The sequence below is a fragment of the Chaetura pelagica genome, unplaced genomic scaffold (assembly GCF_000747805.2).
Source record: "Chaetura pelagica isolate M959 unplaced genomic scaffold, ChaPel_1.0 scaffold294, whole genome shotgun sequence".
Classification (NCBI taxonomy): Eukaryota; Metazoa; Chordata; class Aves; order Apodiformes; family Apodidae; genus Chaetura; species Chaetura pelagica.
The window spans coordinates 1,759,707-1,780,384 of record NW_009953068.1 but is presented as its reverse complement, the minus strand read 5'-3'; the positions used below and the strand labels follow the sequence as shown (position 1 = coordinate 1,780,384).

At 47.2% G+C, this 20,678-nt stretch overlaps 1 protein-coding gene across 1 annotated transcript in view; it reads left to right on the top strand.

Moving 5' to 3' along the window:
• TTC28 (tetratricopeptide repeat domain 28) overlaps positions 1–20,397 on the top strand; it is a 126,249-nt gene extending 105,852 nt beyond the window's left edge. The window contains exons 11-21 of the mRNA XM_009996829.1: positions 347–512; positions 2,136–2,276; positions 7,091–7,235; positions 9,526–9,705; positions 10,321–11,041; positions 12,758–12,882; positions 13,905–14,136; positions 14,583–14,659; positions 17,525–17,654; positions 18,169–18,276; positions 18,773–20,397. Coding sequence (XP_009995131.1) covers positions 347–512; positions 2,136–2,276; positions 7,091–7,235; positions 9,526–9,705; positions 10,321–11,041; positions 12,758–12,882; positions 13,905–14,136; positions 14,583–14,659; positions 17,525–17,654; positions 18,169–18,276; positions 18,773–20,397 — 3,650 coding nt within the window. The remainder of the gene's footprint in view (positions 1–346; positions 513–2,135; positions 2,277–7,090; positions 7,236–9,525; positions 9,706–10,320; positions 11,042–12,757; positions 12,883–13,904; positions 14,137–14,582; positions 14,660–17,524; positions 17,655–18,168; positions 18,277–18,772) is intronic.
• Positions 20,398–20,678: the final 281 nt, after the last annotated feature.

Genomic DNA, 20,678 nt, shown 5'->3' with positions numbered 1-20,678 from the left:
TGTTCATCTTTTGAAATGGGAATTACTCTGGTAGGTGCTTGTATGGAAGATCTGTTTTATAATTTATATGAGACTGCTGAAGTAGCAAATGCATTCTGAGCATCACATAAAAGCATGGCTCTGCCTTCATGCCTCTGAACCATCATGTGCAAGGTACAAAACCAGGTTTTAAAAGCAAGGCTGTAGTTCAGAGTGCTGGGAAAGCCCCGTGAGACGCGGCACAGGGTGCTTGGCCCAGTTATACTGGAAATGCCAAATGCTAAGGGCTGTTCCAGCTTCGCAGGCAGTTACTCTCAGCACTCTTCCTGCCCTGCAGGAATAACCTCGTGATTCTGATACCTTGCAGGAATTCTGAAATTTCACGAGTGTTATCTGGGTGACAGCCTGGCAGAAAATGCTGGGGAATTCCATGAAGCCAACAGCATGACCCTGCAAACAGCAACAAATTCCGCACTGGAGCAGCACATCTCGAGCGTGCGGGAGGCTCTGGGGGTGGATTCCTACTACACCCGGTAAGTTGAGGAGGAAAGGTCCAACATCCTGGTTCCCCCTCTCCCACTGGAAAGCTGTTTGTAACAGTCTGGGGTGAGCTACTTGTCCAGAAGTCTAAGAACTGTGAGTCAGAGTAGGGGCAAATTTTCGGTGCACCAACAAACAAAAGGCTTTATTTTTGTCTCCATGGCTGTTTTTCTGCCAAGTGACAACATGTGCACATGCAAATAAGGTTTGAACCCATTGGCTGGGTAATGATTCTGTAGATTGGATGAGGAGGCAGATGCCATGTCTGACTGTACATGGGCAGATTCCATCCTACTTACAGCTTCCAATGTAATCAATTCCCTTTGAAAGGTTTACTTATGAAAAACTGCAAATACTATAGGAATTCCACCCCTCCCCTTGAAATATGTTCCCTTTTGGCTATAGCTGAGTAAATAATTTACAGTGAATTAATCCATCAGAAGAATTTCAGCAAAGAGGGAGGAACCTCAGTCCAATCCATTATTCAAATATGTCCCACAACTGTTCCCTCATTTTTTTTATTCTACACATTTATCACAAGGCAGGCTTTTTTGCTAATTTATACTCAATCTTATGATCTCTTGTGGTATTTGGTTTGATTCATTGATTGAATGAGTATGAATGTGTTTTCTATGCTGATATTTGCAAGTAGTTTTTCTCTGAATGCTTCTGTCTGAAAGGCAGAGTTGGGGATGTCCCTGTCCTTGCATGTGCTTTGTGAACAAGCATAAGATGTGCTAAAGGATGTGGCAGCAGTGCGACTTGCTGTTTTCAGTAAAGCTTTCTACACAGTCGTCAGTTGCTTTACTCTGGGTGTGTTAGCAACACACCAGCAGTTTGTAGGTCTGGTTTGCTACTAGTGCAAAGGGGACCTAAAAGTACATGTTGGCTGCTTTATTAACCAGCCCCCAAAACTCATGTGCGTGGATGTCTTGGCTCATGTAGGTTATACCATGTTTTAGTCGGGTTTTTTGAGCAGTTTTGTGTTTTTCTGCACCACCAAGATTTGTGAGTAAAACACTTGTGAGTCCCCAGGGCTGTGGACAAGTGTTCTCCTCTTCCTTGCCCAGCTGTGGTGGTTGAAGCACTAGCAGCACTGTCCCAGCCCCACCATTAGCAGCCCATGTTAGAGGCCACCACCCTGCAGGTCGTTCTCTGCACAGGCAGTGAACACCAAACCTGGTGTTCCAGGGATTATGTTGGCCAAGAAAAGGAGGTGATGGCAGTCAGTGTCCAAGGAGGGAAGCAAAGTTGGAGTGTTCTGAGTGGTTTTGCAGCTAGGAGATAAAGGCATGGAGACTGAGGTTTAATTTCTCTCCTGAGTGTTTTTGTTAGCTGTGTAACTATATATTCTTTTTCTTCCTGGTTGTTCTTCTGCTGTCTATAAACATTTTTGTAATCACATCATCTGTTACCTGTACGTGATGATGCATGATACAGAGCAATTTGGAAAAAGTCTATCAGGAGGAGGTGATGCAATCCAGGGAAAGTTTTACTTCAGCATGTGGTTGAGGTTGAGTCTGAAAAGCCTTTTCTCTCAAACTGGATGAGCATTTGTCACAAAGTTGTTGCTCTGTCCTTCATCAGTGTCTTCTTCACCCTGCTGTTCCCTATAGGGCCTGTGCCAGTAGCGAGACTGAGAGTGAGGCTGGTGATATCATGGACCAGCAGTTTGAGGAGATGAATAACAAGCTGAACTCAATGACTGACCCAACTGGCTTCCTCAGGATGGTGAGCAGGAACAACCTTTTGAACAGGTGAGAATCCAGCACTGCACTGTGGGGATCAGCAAGCAGAACGAGGCGTTGTGGCCACAAGCTTCTCTCTGCCTCTCAGGAGAGCTCTGCATCTTGCTCCTGATGGGACTGAGAGTCCATTACCATGTAGTGTTGTGTGTGCATCCAGCCTGGGAGTTTTGAGTACCTGGTGTGGTGGCTTTCCACACATAATGGCCTGTTGGGGTTTGGTTTTGTTCTACAGAGTCAAGTGTTGGATATGAAGGACAAAGCAGTCCTGCCAGGTTGTGGAAGGACATGAGGTGCTATTTCTTCATTTTTAGAAATAGAAATTTTGAGTCAGAAGGGGGCAGGACAAGGTCTGAAAGCATCCTATTCCTCTTGTCGGAGGGAGGACCCCAGGCACGGACAGGACCTTATGTAGGACTATGTATTTCACTGAAGAACTCAGTAGCTTGGTTTGGGAGATGTAGGGAGTAGCATCTTCATTGTGTTTCTAGGTGAATTTGAAAGCTGAAGATGATAGTCAGCAATTGTTAACCAGTCACTGTCCTAAGGGCAGCCATTTTGAATTGGCTGTTCTCCGGACCAAGCGCGGTTTGACTGTGAACAATTGCAGGGGAGCTCTGCTCGTCCCTGCTGGCTGTCAGTTTGGATCTTGGATCTGTCTGCTACCCAGTTACTATGGAAATACTGGTTTCTGTCGATCTTAACTGTTGTACTAATTAGCTGGGCATATGCTGCATCTCCAGAGTTACAGACCTGTGTGCTAGCAGCACAGTCTCTGCTCATTTTCTGCCTCTTAAAACTTGATCAGATCTCAATATTTCACGTTACTGTGCTGATTAGGGCAAGCATTCAAAATGAAAATTGAAGACAGAATTTTTCCAATGTTCCCACTCCCCCAGTGGAGGGGAGCTGCATGATCCAACCCAGAGCTGGGAGCTAGATCTGTGCTTCAGCACAGGACACCCCAGGCCTTTCTCAGCTGGAAAGGAAACACGTTCAGCCTGCAGGGGTGTGAGCCATCACTGGAGTTTGTGAGCTGTGCAGAGTGGTGTAGCTGACAGTGAGCAGCACACTGAGCTTGGGACAACAAGGAGACATCCTTGCAAAAGCCCTGAAGCTTCAGGAAGGAAGCAGATGAAAATCTGCATAGAAGAGAGCAGATTAAGAAATAAAATGGGAGCAGGCAGCATTCCTGTGTAGTGGTCTAGAGCTCTAACAGGGAACTGGTTAAGCAACAGCATTGAATGGTTTGCAAAAGCACAAGCTCTGATCTTGCAGTTCTAGATTGCAGCTCAGCTGTGTAGTGGCTCTTCTGCCAGCCAGTACTGGAGTGAGCTCTTGTAGCTGTGGGTCAGTGCTGCATCCATTATTGCTGCTATGGTGCTTCAGAGGATGGTGATATGTGGCCCACAAGCAGTGACTGAAGGTATGGTGTCTTGTTTGCTTTGGTTTCTGCACTGCAGGGGACAAAGAGGAGTAGGGCCTGCTTGGAGCTGAGAGTAAGAGCTTGTCTTCCCCACTGCCAAGGCGGGCCCTGTATTCCTCCTGTGAGGCCTGAATGCATGTTCACATCTTGTGTTTGAATATTGGAGATCCTCAAGGGAGTTTGTGTGGCTTGGGGCCAGTGCAAGTTCCCTCACGCACAGGAATTGCACACGCTGTTAAGGTTCCATATTAGAAAATGAGGCCCTGGAGATGCAGGGACTGTTTGAAACCATCCAGTTTCTGTCTGGCAACAAGTGGGTGACTGAAGAGAAGCCCTTGGTCTGGGATGAGTGCCTTCTGATTGCTGTCATCAGGTAATCTGGCTTTTAAGCAGAGAATATTATGATTCTTTGGCAGTTCTGTTTAGCAAAGCAACAATGTGGAGATTTGGCAGTTAGTGTAAGGAACTTCTGAAGCGGACTTTGGAGGAGAAAGAAGCACTGAAGGGATGCTGCAGAGTTCTCTATACTGGGTAATAGTTGTCTAAGTGTGGATGCCACTGATGTAGCCCCCAAGATAGTCCTAGATGCTCATGTCTTATGCAGCTTCTGGTTTTGCAGTGCAGCATGGTGAGCATTTGTAAAGGGCAAACTGGGGGGTAAGGAGCAGTGTAACTTGAGATGTGAATTCTCTTCTGCCAGGGCCATTCTTATCTCCCAGCTCCCCTTATGACTGCAGAGAGCAGTCAGCCTGCTCAGGGTTCATGACCAGTCCGGTCCAGTTGGAGACTTCCAGAGCAAGCTCAATGTTGCAGAAAGAGTAAAGTCTGTATGGATCCAGCCAGAGGAACCTAGGAGAAGTTGGCTACAATTCACGTGGAGCCTCAGCAGCACTAAAAATGTGGCTGTCACCAAGATACTGTTTCATCTTGTTTTGCTCAGGGTTTCATCCTGTTTATCATCATGTGATGTCTTTGCGTATGTCCCCTCTTCTCTTGTCGTGGAACCCTGCCTTCATCTTGTGTTTGGCCCCACTGGCTGTGGGTATGTTGTCACACAATGAGGACCAGCTGCTCCCAAATGTTGGGGAGCCAGGAGCTGCAGCAGAGCCTGCAGGGCAGAGGCCACACCAGCGGGACCCCATCCCTCAGCACCCAGTGAAGTGAGCAAGGCAGACCTGGGGATGGCAGCCAGAGTCAGCCAAGAGTCCAGATCATCAGATGCCTGGTGATGAGGCAGGCCTGAGGTCTTTGGAAGGCAGATAGGGAAGCAGTGGTTGGAGAGTCTCTTATCTGTCTGGTTCTCTACTGTACGGGGTGCAGTGCTGCAGCTGCCCGAGTACAGACCACACAGGCAGAGAGTGCTGGGTGGTCTGTGGGTTTTGTGCAACCACTGGTGGGTTCTGGAGATAATTGTGGATCCTTGAAAGCAGCCACAGGGAGCTCATATCTGAATGTTTTCTGGAGCATCCCACAGCTTGGTACTGTGAGTGTGCCAAGGCCCTGAATGTGGGGCTGGATCTTTAGGAAGGCTCTTGTTGGGGAAGGCTTGCAGAATGACAGACCTGGTGGACAGTCGTTGTCCCGAGGCTGTCAGACCACTGCAACAGTTAAGTCTGACTGCCAGCCCTCCAGAGTGGCTGTGTTTGGTCATGAGTAGTGTTTGAGTCATCCAGAGTCCCAACAAGTGCCAAGGCAAGAAGAGCTGGGTGCTGGCTGCAGTCTGAGCCCCTCCTGCCCCTGCTCAGCTACCCTCGTCCTCTGCAAACAGAGTCAGGCCCTGCAGGGGCTGATGGTTGGCCAGACAAGTCTGAGCTGCAGGCTTGCATGACGTGGGCTTTCCCCCCTTTCTCTGAGGCTGCCGTGGGATCGTTGCTTTGTTCTTCATCTCCAAACAAAGGGCGGAAGCAGAGCTGGTGCTGGTACAAGCAGGCAGCCCTGGGCCCAGCTTCTGCTGTTTCCTCTGCTGCCTGCAGGCCAAGCTGCCTTACACAAAGGGTCATAAATAAGCAGCACTGCAGAGCCTGTGCAGGGGCTTCCTGTTCCAGGAACTGGGAGACCCCTCTACTTTGTGAAAGCAAGGTAGAAATGGTCTGTGCAGCATCCCAGAAGCCAGCACTGGTGCTCTGTGGAGGGGCGTTTGGCCAGAAGATTCAAAAGTCTCCCTCTTGCCCCATTGAAGTCCCCTGAACTCCAGTGCCTGACAAGCCACCTGGGGAGCTGTGTGTTGGCCAGTACTGATTTGAGAGGAAGGGGAGTGGGCTGGCCAGGGCTGCAGGTCTGCTCTGTCTGCTACAAAAGATCTGTCCTCCTCCTATGGATTTTCTCACTCTTTGTTTACACAAACACACAGGCAAGAGATGTGAAAGATTTATGATGCTCCCTTGGTCTTCTTCTAATAAAAAGCAATCCGAGTGGTGAAGGAATAAATCTAGAGCTGCTTGGCTGTGAAACCAAGATGAAGGAGGCTCTGCTGATGAGAGTAATCAAGCCCTTATTCCCTGCCCACAGGCAAGAGATGTGAAAGATTTATGATGCTCCCTTGGTCTTCTTCTAATAAAAAGCAATCCGAGTGGTGAAGGAATAAATCTAGAGCTGCTTGGCTGTGAAACCAAGATGAAGGAGGCTCTGCTGATGAGAGTAATCAAACCTTTATCCCCTGCCATAAATTAGTGTTGAAGTGGCAGCCACAGGTGAGCCAGCGAGTGCCACCTGCTGGGAACGGGGTCCGGGCTGTGCTCGGGCTGCATCTCTGCCTGCTCCTGCTGCCTGGGCCGGGATGTCCTGGAGGGATGTGCTCTGAGCCTGGGGCTCAGGGCACTAGGAATGCCTGAGGGTGGAAAGGCACGGATTTTATTTCCTGATCTGATTTTAAAATTTGCACTACGTGAAGGATGGAAACAACTGAGCACTGACTTCATGGAGCCATTCAAGGAGGGACAACAAGTGCAGGTGTAATCTTCAGGTCTTGTTGTTTGCCCATTGCAGTATTTTCTTTTTGTTGCATGCTAGATTTGCACTTGGGTTTTGCACAAACTCATCTTCCTGTGATAAGGTCAGTGGTTGATGGGTCTTAAATTTGCCTGCAGACAACTGCAATATACAGGTATGCAGTGAAAACTGTGAACAGCACTTCAGGTTCCTAAGTTTGTAGAAAAACTCCATAGCAATGTGATGTGGTGACCTTGCTGGTAATGTGATGTGGTTCACCTTGCTGGTAATGTCACTGTTCATTGTGGTATGAAGCTGTACAGGAGAATTAAGCCCTGCCATGAAGCATCTTACAGACCAGAGTCCTCTGGATGGACAGGGCCTGGCTCATCATCAATATTAGAAGGTCAGGGCAACCTGTAGTGGTCCTCAGATTTCTGCAGCTAACTTCTGACTTGCGTTTTGCCCACAGGAGCTGTCAGAGCATGACCAGTCTGTTCAGTAGTACCATGTCGCCTGTTAAGGATGGAACATCATCTCTTCCAAGGAGGCAGACTTCCTTTACCAAGCCCCCACTCCGTGCACTCTACGACTTACTGATAGGACCTATGGAAGGAGTAAGCTGTTGGTGCTGACAAATGTACAGATCCACTTACGAAAATCCCCTCTCAGTGCAGGGAAGCAAGAGTAGGCAGCTTGGGTGTTGTATCTGAAGCATGGTGGTTTCTACCTGGTCTTTCCAGATGGTCAGACTGGGTGTGTTGGGAGGTGGAAACAAGGGATGTTTCTGTTGATACCAGTCAGTCATCTGTCAAAGTATAATGCTTTTGATGAACCTTAGCAGAAAGTGTTTCTGTAATTCATGAATTGGCAAAATCAGCAGCTCTTATCTAGGTACAAATAGGTCAGAGAGAAAAAGCAGTGGGTGTCCAAGGCCCAGAGCAGGCTCCAGTGAGGTAGTGAAAGGCTTGGCAGGGCTTTTGGAGAGTACAGAATAAGCAGATACAGGGTCCTTACTAGCAGCTGTGTAAGAATATGCAATTCAGGTCTTGTGTGGGGTTTGAAAGTCCCATTAGACCAGAAGCCTCCAGTTGCAGTATCAGTCACTGCAAGTGAGGGGTCAGCAGTTGTCAGCCTCCTGACCCTGCACAGTTGTGCTCCCTGCAGGTGATGGGCCAGAGACTGTTCCACCTGCATGAGAAATCACATGTGGCTGGTATTGCTGTTGTGGAGCAGAACTCATGTTCCTGTGCTTGGCAGTTTGTGTTTTTCTCCTTCTTCTCACTGAAGAGATTCTTTTTTGTTAAGAGTTGACACTAAAATTAATTCTTGGAGAAATAAGAAACACAAATGATCCTCATAGTTACATGTTCTGCACATACATCCATCATGAGGAAAAGAGCATTAATCTCTAGGAGTTTTACAGACAAATTAAAGGTTCACTAGGCACATGTCACTATGGCTTAGATGCTCTGATTGTGTTGCTGACACCTAAAGCTCCCAGAGCAGTAAGTAAAATGGAACACGTATTAAAAAAACCAACCAAACAAATAAAAAACCCCAAAACATTTCTGGAAAGCAGCACCTGACCTTGTGGGAAGCTGCTGCTTGTCAACTTGGGCTCTGCAGAAAGAGGCAGAAAGGGCTGAAAGGAGGCTGGTAAATTTAGCTGCAGAGGAGGAATGCTGGTTCACCCCAGGCAGGGAGTGCTGGGGAGGGCTCCTGGGGGCTGTGGGTTGTGTCAGGATGGTGAGGAGGGGGTTTGCAGGAAGGGTCCCCAGGCTGCTGTGTGTCAGCAGCTGCCCTGCATCTCCACCTTCAGGCCGTGGGGCAGGGTGATCTCTAGAGCTGTAAGGAGGGCAGGAGAAACAGCAAGATATCAGCAACTATTTTTAACTTCTTTTAAATTAAAATTTTCTTACCCTTCAGCAGTTTTGTTCTCACTTCAAATGGCAAGAGCCTTTAAAAGCATCTCACTGTCTCTCTTCAACATCCTACTGTTTGATGTTCTCCCTCAGAGTTGACCTATATTTTTGTATTTGACTTGCTCCAGACTCCCTTTGGAGGAGACCACTGGACTGATCTTTTTCTTTAGTAATGTTCATTCATCTTTGCTGCTGCCTGATAACTAAGGCTTGAGACTGACTGCAAATTCCTGTTACTCTTTGGTGCTAGTGATGTGGGACCAATGTATCTAAAATAAATCATCAGCTGTCAGTGCATCACAGTGCAGTCTGGAAGTCTGCTCCAGACTGCGGGAGAGGAAGAACTGCGTTATGGACCAGGTTGTATTTGTCTGAGCTCTATAGCTAAAACTTCACGTGGGTAGTAATACTCACCCTCAAAATGCACAATATCCTTTTCTTTTCTGTTGTACTAATTATCTGACATGTCGGCACTTCAGGATTTTCTGACATTACTGCTGCACCCACCTTGTTTCAAAAGTTTGTTTCCATTAGACATTTCAGAGTAGTAGTTCACTGTTGGCAGCAAAAGAAGGAAGGTTCTTCTCTCCCCTGTTAAATAGAGATTCAGCTGAAATAATCATGCTCTAAAGCAGGGGTACTGAAAGGAGTACTGTTTGATAAATAACAGAAAAGAGGTAGAACATGGATGTTATTTCTTCCAAGAAGAATGTATCTAGCTAGCACCTCAGAGGATTTCGTGGTTATTATTTATGAAATGTAAGCCAAGTGTTTGAAAAATATCCTTCCTTTACTGCTGTCCTGTTGAAGCCCCAGGATTTGTATCAAGAAGTAGTAATGTTTGGAGGCAGTGCAAGCTAGTTCAGGAACTCATTTGGAATGAGTCAGGCAGTCTTGTCTTCATTTGCATGGTCAGACTAGAGCCTGGTGCTTGAGAAGCTGATGGAGTGAAGGGGCCAAACTGATTCTCTTTTCTTTCCAGGGTTTGATGCACTCCAGTGGGCCTGTGGGTCGCCACCGCCAGCTGATTCTGGTTCTGGAGGGAGAACTGTACCTCCTTCCATTTGCTCTCCTGAAGGGCAGTTCCTCCAACGAGTACCTCTATGAGCGCTTCAGCCTCATCGCAGTGCCGTCCATCCAGTCGCTGAATTCCAGCTCCAAGGTCTGATGTTGCCTTATAAAACCTCTCTCTCATGGAATCTCTTCTGCAGGGTGCAGGTCCCTTATACATACTGGAATAGCAGCAGCTCTGTCCTGCTATGCCAAACTCAAGAATAGAACCACAAGTGTCCCACCTTCCCAAGGCATCCCCTGTTCTGATGAGCACACTGAGCCCCACTGTTGTGGAGTCTCAGGTAGCTCCTGCAGCACAGAATCACAGCCCCAGGCATGCCAGGAGGGACAAGGGGAATGGATCATCTGGATATCATCATTTAAAGGATAGTATGTCCTGGGGTGTGGAACTACATGGCAGCCTGCAGAAATGTAGGTGTTTGTGATAAATAGTGAGCTTCCTTGGCAAGTGTCCTCTCACATTCCTGTTATCTTACCTGCATTGTAGCTTTCTATGTGGAGAAGGCAAATAATGTCTCCTGAGCTGAAGCTGAAAGGAGAAGCCAAAGCCACAGAAGTGCTTTCACACTAATGTTTGGCACCAGCATCTCTAAGACCTGGGTCTCCAGGGAGAATGCCCTAAGTCACATCTGCTCTTGCTGATCAGTGTTGTACTTGTCTTGACAGATCTTTGAACCCATTTTCTCTTTCTTTCTCTCTGTAGTCCCATGCAAGGAAGAATACTCCTGCTTACTCCAGTTCTACCTCAATGGCAGCTGTCATAGGGAATCCCAAGCTCCCTTCAGCCGTGATGGACAGGTGGCTTTGGGGACCTATGCCCTCTGCAGAGGAGGAAGCATATATGGTGTCTGAGTTACTTGGCTGCCAGCCTTTAGTTGGCTGTGCAGCGACAAAGGAGAGGGTCATGAGTGCTCTAACTCAGGCAGAATGTGTCCACTTTGCAACCCATGTCTCCTGGAAACTGGCTGCTTTGGTCCTGACACCCAATGCTGACAGTAATCCAGCTAGCAGCAAGAGTTCTTTTGGGAACCCCTACACAATTCCAGAATCCCTTCGGATGCAGGATGATGCCAGTGATGTGGAAAGCATCTCAGACTGTCCTCCTCTTCAGGAGTTTCTCCTTACAGCAGCTGATGTCCTGGATCTGCGGCTTCCTGTCAAATTAGTGGTTCTTGGCTCTTATCAAGAATCCAGCAGCAAAGTCACTGCTGATGGAGTGATTGGCTTGACAAGAGCATTCCTGGCTGCTGGGGCTCAGTGTGTCCTAGTGTCACTTTGGCCTGTTCCTGTGGCTGCTTCCAAAATGTTTGTGCACGCCTTCTACTCCTCCCTCTTGAATGGGATGAAAGCCAGTGCAGCCCTTGGAGAAGCAATGAAAACTGTGCAGAGCAGCAAGCAGTTCTCCCATCCATCCAACTGGGCAGGTAGGAAGAATCTGATTTTTGACAAACAAGATGGGGTTTCCAGGAGGTGCTTTTGCTCTCAGCTGTTTGAGTTAAGCAAGGAGTGGTACTAGCAGGGAGCAGCACCTGCCCTCTGCTTTCCCAGAGTTTCGCACCTGCATTTCAGACTCTGATTCAGCTGAATGTGGTTGAATGTCAGTGTTATGGAAAACAGCAGTGTTTCTCTGAGTGTAGGAAGTGGATTACAGATTTGATATAATCTAAAGCAATTGTGAAGTGTTTTTCCTCACAATGGTTTCATGACTGGGAAGAAATAATGTGCAATACAATAGCTCTATGTTTGAATCCTACAGGGTCAAGTTTCCTGTGTGCTTGGAATGGAGTTAACTGGAGCAAATTTACAGAACTTTCTCACTGAGAATTAGTGAAGCTCTGACAAGGAGGCAAGAGAGTGCTTCTGGAAGTAGCAGCAGCAACCAGTAGCTGTGATTTCCGTGACCTAAACCTTATAGGGCTTGCACCTCTGACCTTTTTAGAAGGGTTTCCCATCCTTTCACGCAAAATTTCTCCACAGTATAAGCTCCAGAGTGAAATGCTGGTGCTTGCCTCCTCTCAGTTAGATGAGTGAGTTGAGATTCAGAAGGAAAAAGTCTTGGATTTAACAGTGTTGTTCCAGGGTTATGTACAAATCACCTGCATGTTTTTTTCCCAGTGCAAATCTGGTTTATGAAAGCTGTAGTCATTCCCCAAATGGGTATTTTTTGCAGGCTGCAGTGCCATGTTTTTTACATCAGGAAGCTGTTGTGAGTGTGGCTCTGATGTGAACTGTGTGTAGGTTGAGGAGTGGGAAGCTCACTAGAGGCTGCTAAAATGAGAACTTGGAGTTAGTCTGCAGAGTGATTTCGGGCTCAATGAGTCCAGCACTAGGATATGTTTCAGACAACAGCAGTTGGGAGCTGAATTCAGCTACAGTCCACAGTGCACTTTGTATTTTGTGTTCCTTCCAAGATTTTTCTGTATCAAAGGAAAGAGCATTTAAAAAAAAAAAAGGAAAAAGTGGCTGCTTCCTAGGCAAAGAGGAATGAGCATGGACATGGGGGCCTGGCATCACCACCAGGTAGAGGCTTCCAGTTACTCAGCCTGTCTTAGTATTGCCCTTTCCGTGGTATGTAAGTAAGTTCATTCCACACATCCCTGCCTTTCTCCTCCAGCTCCTGATGGTGTCTCCCAGCACCAGAGCAAGGACAGGCAGCCACCGACCTTGCTGCAGGGGGTGGGAAGGGGCAGGCAGAGCTCCTTGTGCTGACATTTGGAGAATCTGGCATTTAGATGGCACATAAGCCAAGATGGGTTTCTAACCAAGACAGGGAAAGCTCTCAGGTTTCTGAGGTCGGTTTCTGTGATGACTCTTCAGCTCCTGTTGATTTCTGCTGCTGTAAAGGATATGTGGCGTGTGCCATGAGAAGTTCAGCTTCAATACAGTTTGTCTACTTGCTTGAAGAGGAAAACACTGTTGATGTAATAGAGGAGGACATTAAGAAGCATCTAGAAGCTTTCTGGAAATTTAGTATATGGGACTGGGTGGGGAGTGGGCAGCTGCTCTGGAAAGAGAATATCACTCTGTAGGGTGCAGGAAACCATAATTCTCTTAGTCCAAGAGTGCAGAGGATATCTGCTTGTTTTGAACATCTTAAGTGAAAAAAGGAGACTGAGCATCTTTTATTCTGAATCCTGCAGGCTTCATGCTTATTGGGAGTGATATGAAGCTGAACAGCCCTTCTTCACTAGTAGGACAGGCCCTGACTGAGATTCTGCAGCACCCTGAGAGGGCACGAGATGCTCTGCGTGTCCTGCTACATCTGGTAAGGGAAAGGAAGCATGACCACATGCAGCAGCACAGGGGCATTGCAGCCCTTGTTGGAGAGTTACACAGATGCAGAGTGTGTGCATCTGTAAAGGGTGCAAGGGGAAGAGAAACACCTTGATGTATAGCCACTCCCACCTGAATATATACCTTCAGCCCTCCCTTACCATAAGGTAGGCTCTTGTGGAAACTCTGGGCCAGTGTGAAAAGACTGGAACACCTGATGGAGTGTCTGGAGCAGAAGGAGGCAGAGTAAGCCAAGTCTTGCATTGTATTGTGACAAAATCCTCCCTCAGCTGTTGAATTTGGTCTCTGCTTTAAAAATGGGATAATAATTGGGCTTAATTGTTTCTACAAGAAGATAGCTATGAATGTTGCATCCATGGGGATGCAGAGCACAGTGGCTGCTGTCTCCTTGCATACTTGGAAGAGGCACTTTTATCCCAGATGTGCCAGTAGCCTGTTATGGGGAGTAGCAGGACTGAAGCCAAACTGCCAGATGACTGGAATAATCTCTCATGACTTTCAATACTTTTCTTTCGAATGTGTTCTCTGTGGTCCCACAGGAATATGGAGTATCCATAGGATGATGGAAACCTATGACTATTGGTAGTCATCCCAGCTGCTTTTGTGGTTTTGTGGACACATATCTCTCTCTACTGTGTACCAGATAGCTGCAGCCTGGTAATGAGTAGTGTGTATGAAAGATTGGAACCTAAGCCAGAGTCATCTCTTGGGGAGAAACCCGGGTGCCAGGGTTACAGAAACTGTCACAAACTGGTAGTTCCCTGTGGCATTACTTTCCACACCGTCCCAGAGAATATAGATACCACAGTGATTTTGCTGAATTACTGGAGCCTCTGCTGTCATGTGCACTCACACCCTGTCATGTAAGACAGGTCAGGTTCCACGTGGGATTTGCTGCCTCACAACCTGTTCTCCCTGCTTCTTTACTGTGTAAAAAGAAACAGTTAGTAAAAACCTCTTAGAAAATAAGCTAATGCTGTACTTTCCCCAAAGGTGGAGAAATCACTGCAGCGAATCCAGAATGGGCAGCACAACTCCATGTACACCTCCCAGCAAAGCGTGGAGAATAAAGTTGGTGGCATTCCAGGCTGGCAGGCACTCCTGACTGCAGTAGGATTTCGGCTGGACCCTGCAGCCAGTGGCCTCCCAGCAGCAGTTTTCTTCCCAACCTCGGACCCCGGGGACAGGCTGCAGCAGTGCAGCACCACCATCCAGTCCCTCCTAGGTGAGCAGCAGCCCAGCTCTGGGCTCTGTCCCCATCTGGCCAGGCAGACACCCACCTTTCCCTGCCTTTCTTGGATGCAAGTCTGTAAAATGACTGATGTTTTACATCAAAAAAATAAAAGTATTTAATAGGGTAGAGGTTCTAGAAGTTAAGTGTTTATGAGAATTTTGTCACAGATGGGGATCATTTACCAGTGTATCCAATATCTGAGAAGTGTGATGGGACTATTCCTTTCTCCCAGCTCTCAACCTGAAGATGTATCATCAGATGTAGAGTGGGAAAACCTTTGGCTTTCTGGAAATTGCTGCTGTTTCCAGAACTCTTCAGTGATGTGAGGGAGAGATTTTAGGAATTTTCTGAGTTTGTGTTCTGTTCAGATTGCTCTATTTCTAGCAGTCAAGATTAACAGATACTGAACAATCCCTGTTTCTGATGATGTTTTTCAGGTTTGCCTAACCCTGCACTTCAGGCACTTTGTAAACTTATCACAGCTTCAGAAACAGGAGAACAGCTTATTAACAGGGTGAGTCAGGAGGTTTTCCTCCAGTACCAGTTTCCGAATGGTTCTTCCCAGGTCAGTACATTCAAAAATGCACAGAATGGTTTATGCTCTGGGTTATCAACCCAGAGCTTGCTAGGAGACTTTAGGGTTGAAATTCTAAACATGGCTGTTTGTGTGAATGAAAGTGTCCAGAAGAGAAGAATGCAGGTATGTTACTGGGCTGCATGGCCTTGGGTCTCCCTGTCAATGACAGAAGTGAAAACGTGATGCCTCCTGCAGTGAGGGGGCAGCAAAATCTGGCAAATTAGGTAGAACCACTAATTGCCATTTGGCCATCCTGGCTATGGCCCATGTTGGCTGATCTTTGTCCACTGTAATTACCAGAGTCCCAAGGTATAGTTGACTTTGGATGATGCAAGGTCTGTCAGTAAGCCAGTGTCCCCCCTGGGGTGTGCTCTGGGCTCTGCTGAAAGGGTTCCTGGGCTGTAAGAGAAAGGCAGTGCTGCCCGTGGCTGTGGGACTCCCTCCTGCTCCCTCCTGTCTCACTCACATTCCTCCCTCTCCCCAGTTTTTCTAGCATGCCTAACCTAACCTTCCTCTGTGCCTCCAGCCTGGCTGGCTTTCCATTATGTGTTTCTTGCTGTCCTGATTAATCTTCTAATTAAGTTTATCTTGATCATTTGCCTGCTTCAGTAGGTGAACACACTGCACATAGTGAATGGACAAAGATCTCACTTTCTTTTCCACATGCAAAAGTGTTGTAGGGCAGTACCATGGTGGGATTATCTCTGTGTAGCTTCAGAGAGCCCCTCTTCACTCTGTCATGTTGAGTCTCTCTGCACAAAATGCAAAATAACAGCCAGTGTGGCTGTTAGCCACTAAGCAGCCTATTATTCTGAGTCTGCTTGAATGAAAGGGTTTCTTGTCACAAGCTACAGGACTGTGTGAGGTATCTCCCATGTCTCGTCCTTGGTGGCCTTTTGCTTCCTTGCCTTGGCTCTTTTGTCAATGCCTGAGACTTCTGCAGTGGAATAGCAGGGTTATTTTTTTACTTGTGGCCGCCAGAGGGAGGCCCAGACTGGAAGAGATGTGATGAATACAAAGACAACATTCCCATAGGTTGGAATGTGATATAGTGTCCAGGAGATTACTTCATGATTGTCTTCTTCCTTGGGTGATTGAATCACTCAAGGAGAAATATTTGGATGCTCTACACAAGTAACAGAAGATGTGCTTACCAGTTCCTCAGCTGCCCCGTGCAGTAAATATTGGCAGGGGTATGATGTTGTTTTTGCAAATGTTCTTCTCTAGCCCAAGCCCCAGGCAGAGTTTCCTTTTTCACAAGAATCTCTCCAGTAACAAGTTACGGTTTTCAGCTCAGCTGTCCCTTCCTCTGCGGTTACTTGTTTTCCCCCTTCCTTCCTCTCAGCTAAGGCTCTGCCCATCCCAGAGGACAGGAGACTGTTCAGAACTGGAGCAGAACTGACTGACAGTTCAGCTGGGGGTGCTGCTTCCTGCCCCTCCCCTGTGACTGATCGTGTCAAAGGGGGCAGGTGCTCTTGGTGTTAGTGAAGTAACAGGGTGGGGAATCTGATCTTCTGGACAGAAAATGCTTATTTTTACAGCAAAACAGGAGGCAGGAACTGCAGAAGAGAGAACTTCAGTATTACCATGTGTGCAATGAAAAGTTAGGGGTTGCTGCCTGCATTACGTGCCAATAATGTACCCTGGAGAAAACAAGAGAAGGGCTTGGTTTATGTTCAGACTTCTGCCAGAGTGTGGGTTGGCCTGAGAACCTGCCTGCAAAGTCCCTGAATTGATTGTAATGAGCTGGGCACTCCTGGAGTCCAGCTGCCTGTTCCCATGGTGTTGGACTCCTGATCCACGCTCAGGCCATTTCCATTGCTTCCTTCTTTCTCTGGATAGAGCATCTTGCAGTCGGGAGTTGTTTTGCATGTGGATGTGTCACTGCAGGGTTCCCTCTCCCAGGCATTTTGTAGCACAGAGTAACCCATTTTCTTTCTTTTCTCCTCTCTTCCTTTCTTTTTATCTGCTGCCCGAAGGCTGTTAAAAATATGGTGGGAATGGTGAGTATCAGATGCACTGGGGAATGACACTGCTGTGCAGGATAAAGTGCCTTGGTCACTGGACCAGTTTCCCTGCACTGCAGAGCAGTGTCTTCAAGCTACATTCAGGCCTGGAATTTGCTCCACAGGGCTACTGTGGAAAAAGACTGTAAGCTTTTGTGGGTTGTGGGAGATGGGTGGTCCTGAGGTTAGCTGACTTCCCATCCTTCCTCCCCTGGCTATGGTTTTGAATTACATGGGGTCCTGGCACCTTAATTTGTGTTAGATCTTCATAAACACATTTTTTCTCTCCTTTGCTACTCCTGTCCCTTGGGTACAGTTGAGAAATTTCTTTCCTGGAGGCTATGGAGGTATTAGGAAAGTCTTCCATGGTTTCATATTACTTGTTCTACCCAGTTAAATGCTAAGAATTAGTTTCTTGGGATTTGCATAAGGAGCATGATTCAGTCATGGAATGGGCTTTAATATAATTCTGTGAGCAGCCCCCAAGTATCTCCTTTTTCTTTCACTTCACAGATTCTCCTGCTGTGCTTCCTTCTTGCTCAATTCCACTGGCCACACCCCCAACCCTCACCCTGTTCTCTCCCTGCTTTTGCTGCTCAAGTTTATCCATTGTTGCTGTCCCTGGACTGTCCCTCTGCCCAGACCTCTTCATCTCACTGTTCTCTTTGGGAGCAACAGCTGACTTCTGGGAGTACAGGGAAAGGGGTGTCTGCAGTGCATTTCCTCAGCTGTGACTGTTGGAAAAGCAGAGATGGGAGTTGTAAGAAGTGGCTCATATCTGTGTTGTTATCCTCAGCTGCATCAGGTTCTGGTTCAACTTCAGGCAGGCGAGAAGGAGCAAGATTTCTCCTCTGCACCAATCCAGGTTTCCATCAGTGTCCAACTCTGGAGGCTACCTGGCTGTCATGAGTTCCTGGCAGCTCTAGGTAGGAAAACACTTTCTTCCGTTGTCTTTCTAAAACCACTGCTAGTGTCTCATATGGTGGCTTGAAGTAGTGATGAGACTCAGAGCTTTGGATTTGTCTGGTGCTGGTTGGTCTTTGCACCTCCAGATGCAAGCCCTGACAGTGCAGTTTGTTTCTGCCAGTTCACATGCCAGAGGTAAGGTCCAGTTTTCTCTTAGGCACCAAAACATCTCCTGGGTCAGCAGAACATGGATTTCAGGGTTTTTAGCCACTTGGTGCAGTTGGTTTAACCCCAGTTTTTATTTCAGGATCCTGTTCCTTCTTGTTCATAACACATACTTTTGTGTGACCACTTTTGAGTTTGCTTCTGGCCTTGTACAATTCAAACTGTGCATTGTAGTTTAAGAGTCGCCACCCCAGGACACTGCAGGATCTCACATCTTTTTATCCTGTTTGTGTTCCATATGACGTCAGACATGTTGAAGACATAAGATCTTCCTGTCAGATGTGATTTTCTGCTCCATGTTCCATACAGGTTTTGACCTTTGTGAAGTTGGCCAAGAGGAGGTGATTCTGAAAACTGGGAAACAAGCTAACAGGAGGACCATGCACTTTGCTCTTCAATCCTTGCTGGCACTTTTTGGTAAAGCTACTTGCAGTAGTTTTTGCTCTTATGTCATCTGGTGATTTGATCAGAATGGCTTCTGTTGAAATCTCAGACTCTTAACCTTTTTTTAGAGCTCAAACACACATCATCACACACATCACATATGTCATACGTCGTACAACAGGTGCAGCAAATGTTACTTTTACATGGGAAACCAACACTGAGATTAAGCTGAGGCCAAAGCTGGGAATAGAATCCAGCAGCTGGAGAATGTATAACTCACCCTTGTTTTTAAAATACACAATGATAATGAATTGACAAGTGGACTGAAGTTCCTGCCCCTGGATTTCCTGGGCTGTGCACTTTTTTTTTTCTCACCCAAGTAGTAGTTGCGGTTTTTGAAGCAGCAGAGAGTCTGAGTGCATGTTTTGTAGCATTTCCTCTGAATTCTCATAGAACATTACCTGGTTTTGTTTGATTTTACTGTGTATCTATGGGCATATTTGTACTTTTTTCTTTTCATCTTTTCTAGATTCTACAGAGCTACCCAAGCGCCTTAGCCTGGACAGCTCCTCATCACTGGAGTCACTGGCTTCTGCTCAGTCCATTTCCAACCCCGTGCCCCAGTATCAAAACCCTCCCTTCTCTCCTACCTGTCCAGACAGCCTGGCATCAGATGCCATTTCTGTGTACAGCCTGAGCTCCATTGCTTCCTCCATGAGCTTTGTTTCCAAGCCAGAGAGCACACCAGATGGAGTGGGACACAGGGGACGCCAGGACTATGAGAGGCCCAAGAACATCTATCCACACAGGTCTGCAGTACAGAGCCAGTTGTCACCACCAGCCAGCACTGTAGCCAGCAAAGATGAGGAAGAGTATGAAGGTTTTTCTATAATCAGCAATGAGCCTTTGGCCAGTTACCAAGAAAACATAAAACCAAGATTTTCCCCTGATCACAAACAGCCCAAAGCTGGTCAGACTGGAGGCATTAAAGAGTCTGCCAATTCCAAAGGGAGCATAAGTACTCCAAATTCACCTGTTAAAATGACACTTATTCCCAGTCCTAATTCCCCTTTCCAAAAAGTTGGGAAACTTGCAAGTTCTGATACTGGGGAATCTGACCAGTCTAGCACTGAGACTGACAGCACTGTCAAATCCCAGGAGGACAGTAATCCAAAGCTTGATCCACAAGAGTTGGCCCAGAAAATTCTGGAGGAAACTCAGAGTCACCTCATTGCCGTTGAACGTCTTCAGAGAAGCAGCAACCAAATAGGCAAGAGCAACAGTTCAGATGATGGGGCTTCCAGCCCAGCAGGTGTGTCTGCATTCAGATCTTCAGAGACCAGCGCGTTCAGTCGCCCAGTCAGCTCCAGTCAGAAGAACCAGTCTTCACCTCTGGCGATGAAACCAAAGCCTCCAACAAGGAGTTCATCCCTTCAGAAGGTGAGCTCTGGCTATAACAGCCCTACGGCGTCGGAGATGTCACACAAAGAAGGCACAGGGCAATACAGTGGGCAGCCATCTCCCAGCTGTGATTCACATGGGTCCTTAACTGAGCAGCCTCACTTTAAACTGAAGTACCCCAGCTCTCCCTACAGTGCTCATATTTCTAAATCACCCAGAAATACCTCTCCAAGCTCAGGGCATCAGTCTCCTGGTGGCAGTACTCCATCTCCTGCTCTTTCCTATTCCTCAGCTGGTTCTGCTCGCTCAAGTCCAGCTGATGCCCCAGACATAGACAAATTAAAAATGGCTGCCATTGATGAAAAAGTGCAAGCAATTCACAACTTAAAGATGTTCTGGCAAAGCACTCCCCATCACTCCACTGGCCCAATAAAGATTCTCCAGGGAGCTCCTGGAACAATGACTTCTAAAAAAGATGTCCTCAGCTTGCTCAATTTATCTCCACGGCACAGCAAAGAAGAAAGCACGGATAAGCTGGAACTGAAGGACCTGTCTCTTGGGCAGCACCTTGCTTCTCCACAAAAGAACCCCCCAAATGGACACAGGCGCCCTGAAAATACAACCACAGTGACATCAACTCATTCTCCACCTTCCAGCAGCACCCCAGAAACCACACGCCCCTTGAGGCTGCCCTCTGGGAACGGTTATAAGTTTTTGTCACCAGGAAGATTTTTTCCTTCCTCCAAATGTTGAAATGCCTTGAGTACAAGCTGATGACTTACAGTCTTGTAAAAGTATTTGCTTCTGCCCACTTGCCTTTATCAATACAGAACCATTATCTGAGAAGCCGTGGTCATACCCACAGCTGGCAATGCACAGGAGTGTGACAGTGGCCCTGTCTGTCCCTGGAATAGGAGCACAGGCTGTGCACAGGTGGGTTTTAATGTCCCTCATCAGAAGGGCCAGACCCACTTGGTAACAGGTTCTAAGTAGTGTTCAGTATTTGCAGCAACAGGTCCAATGAATCTAGTTGT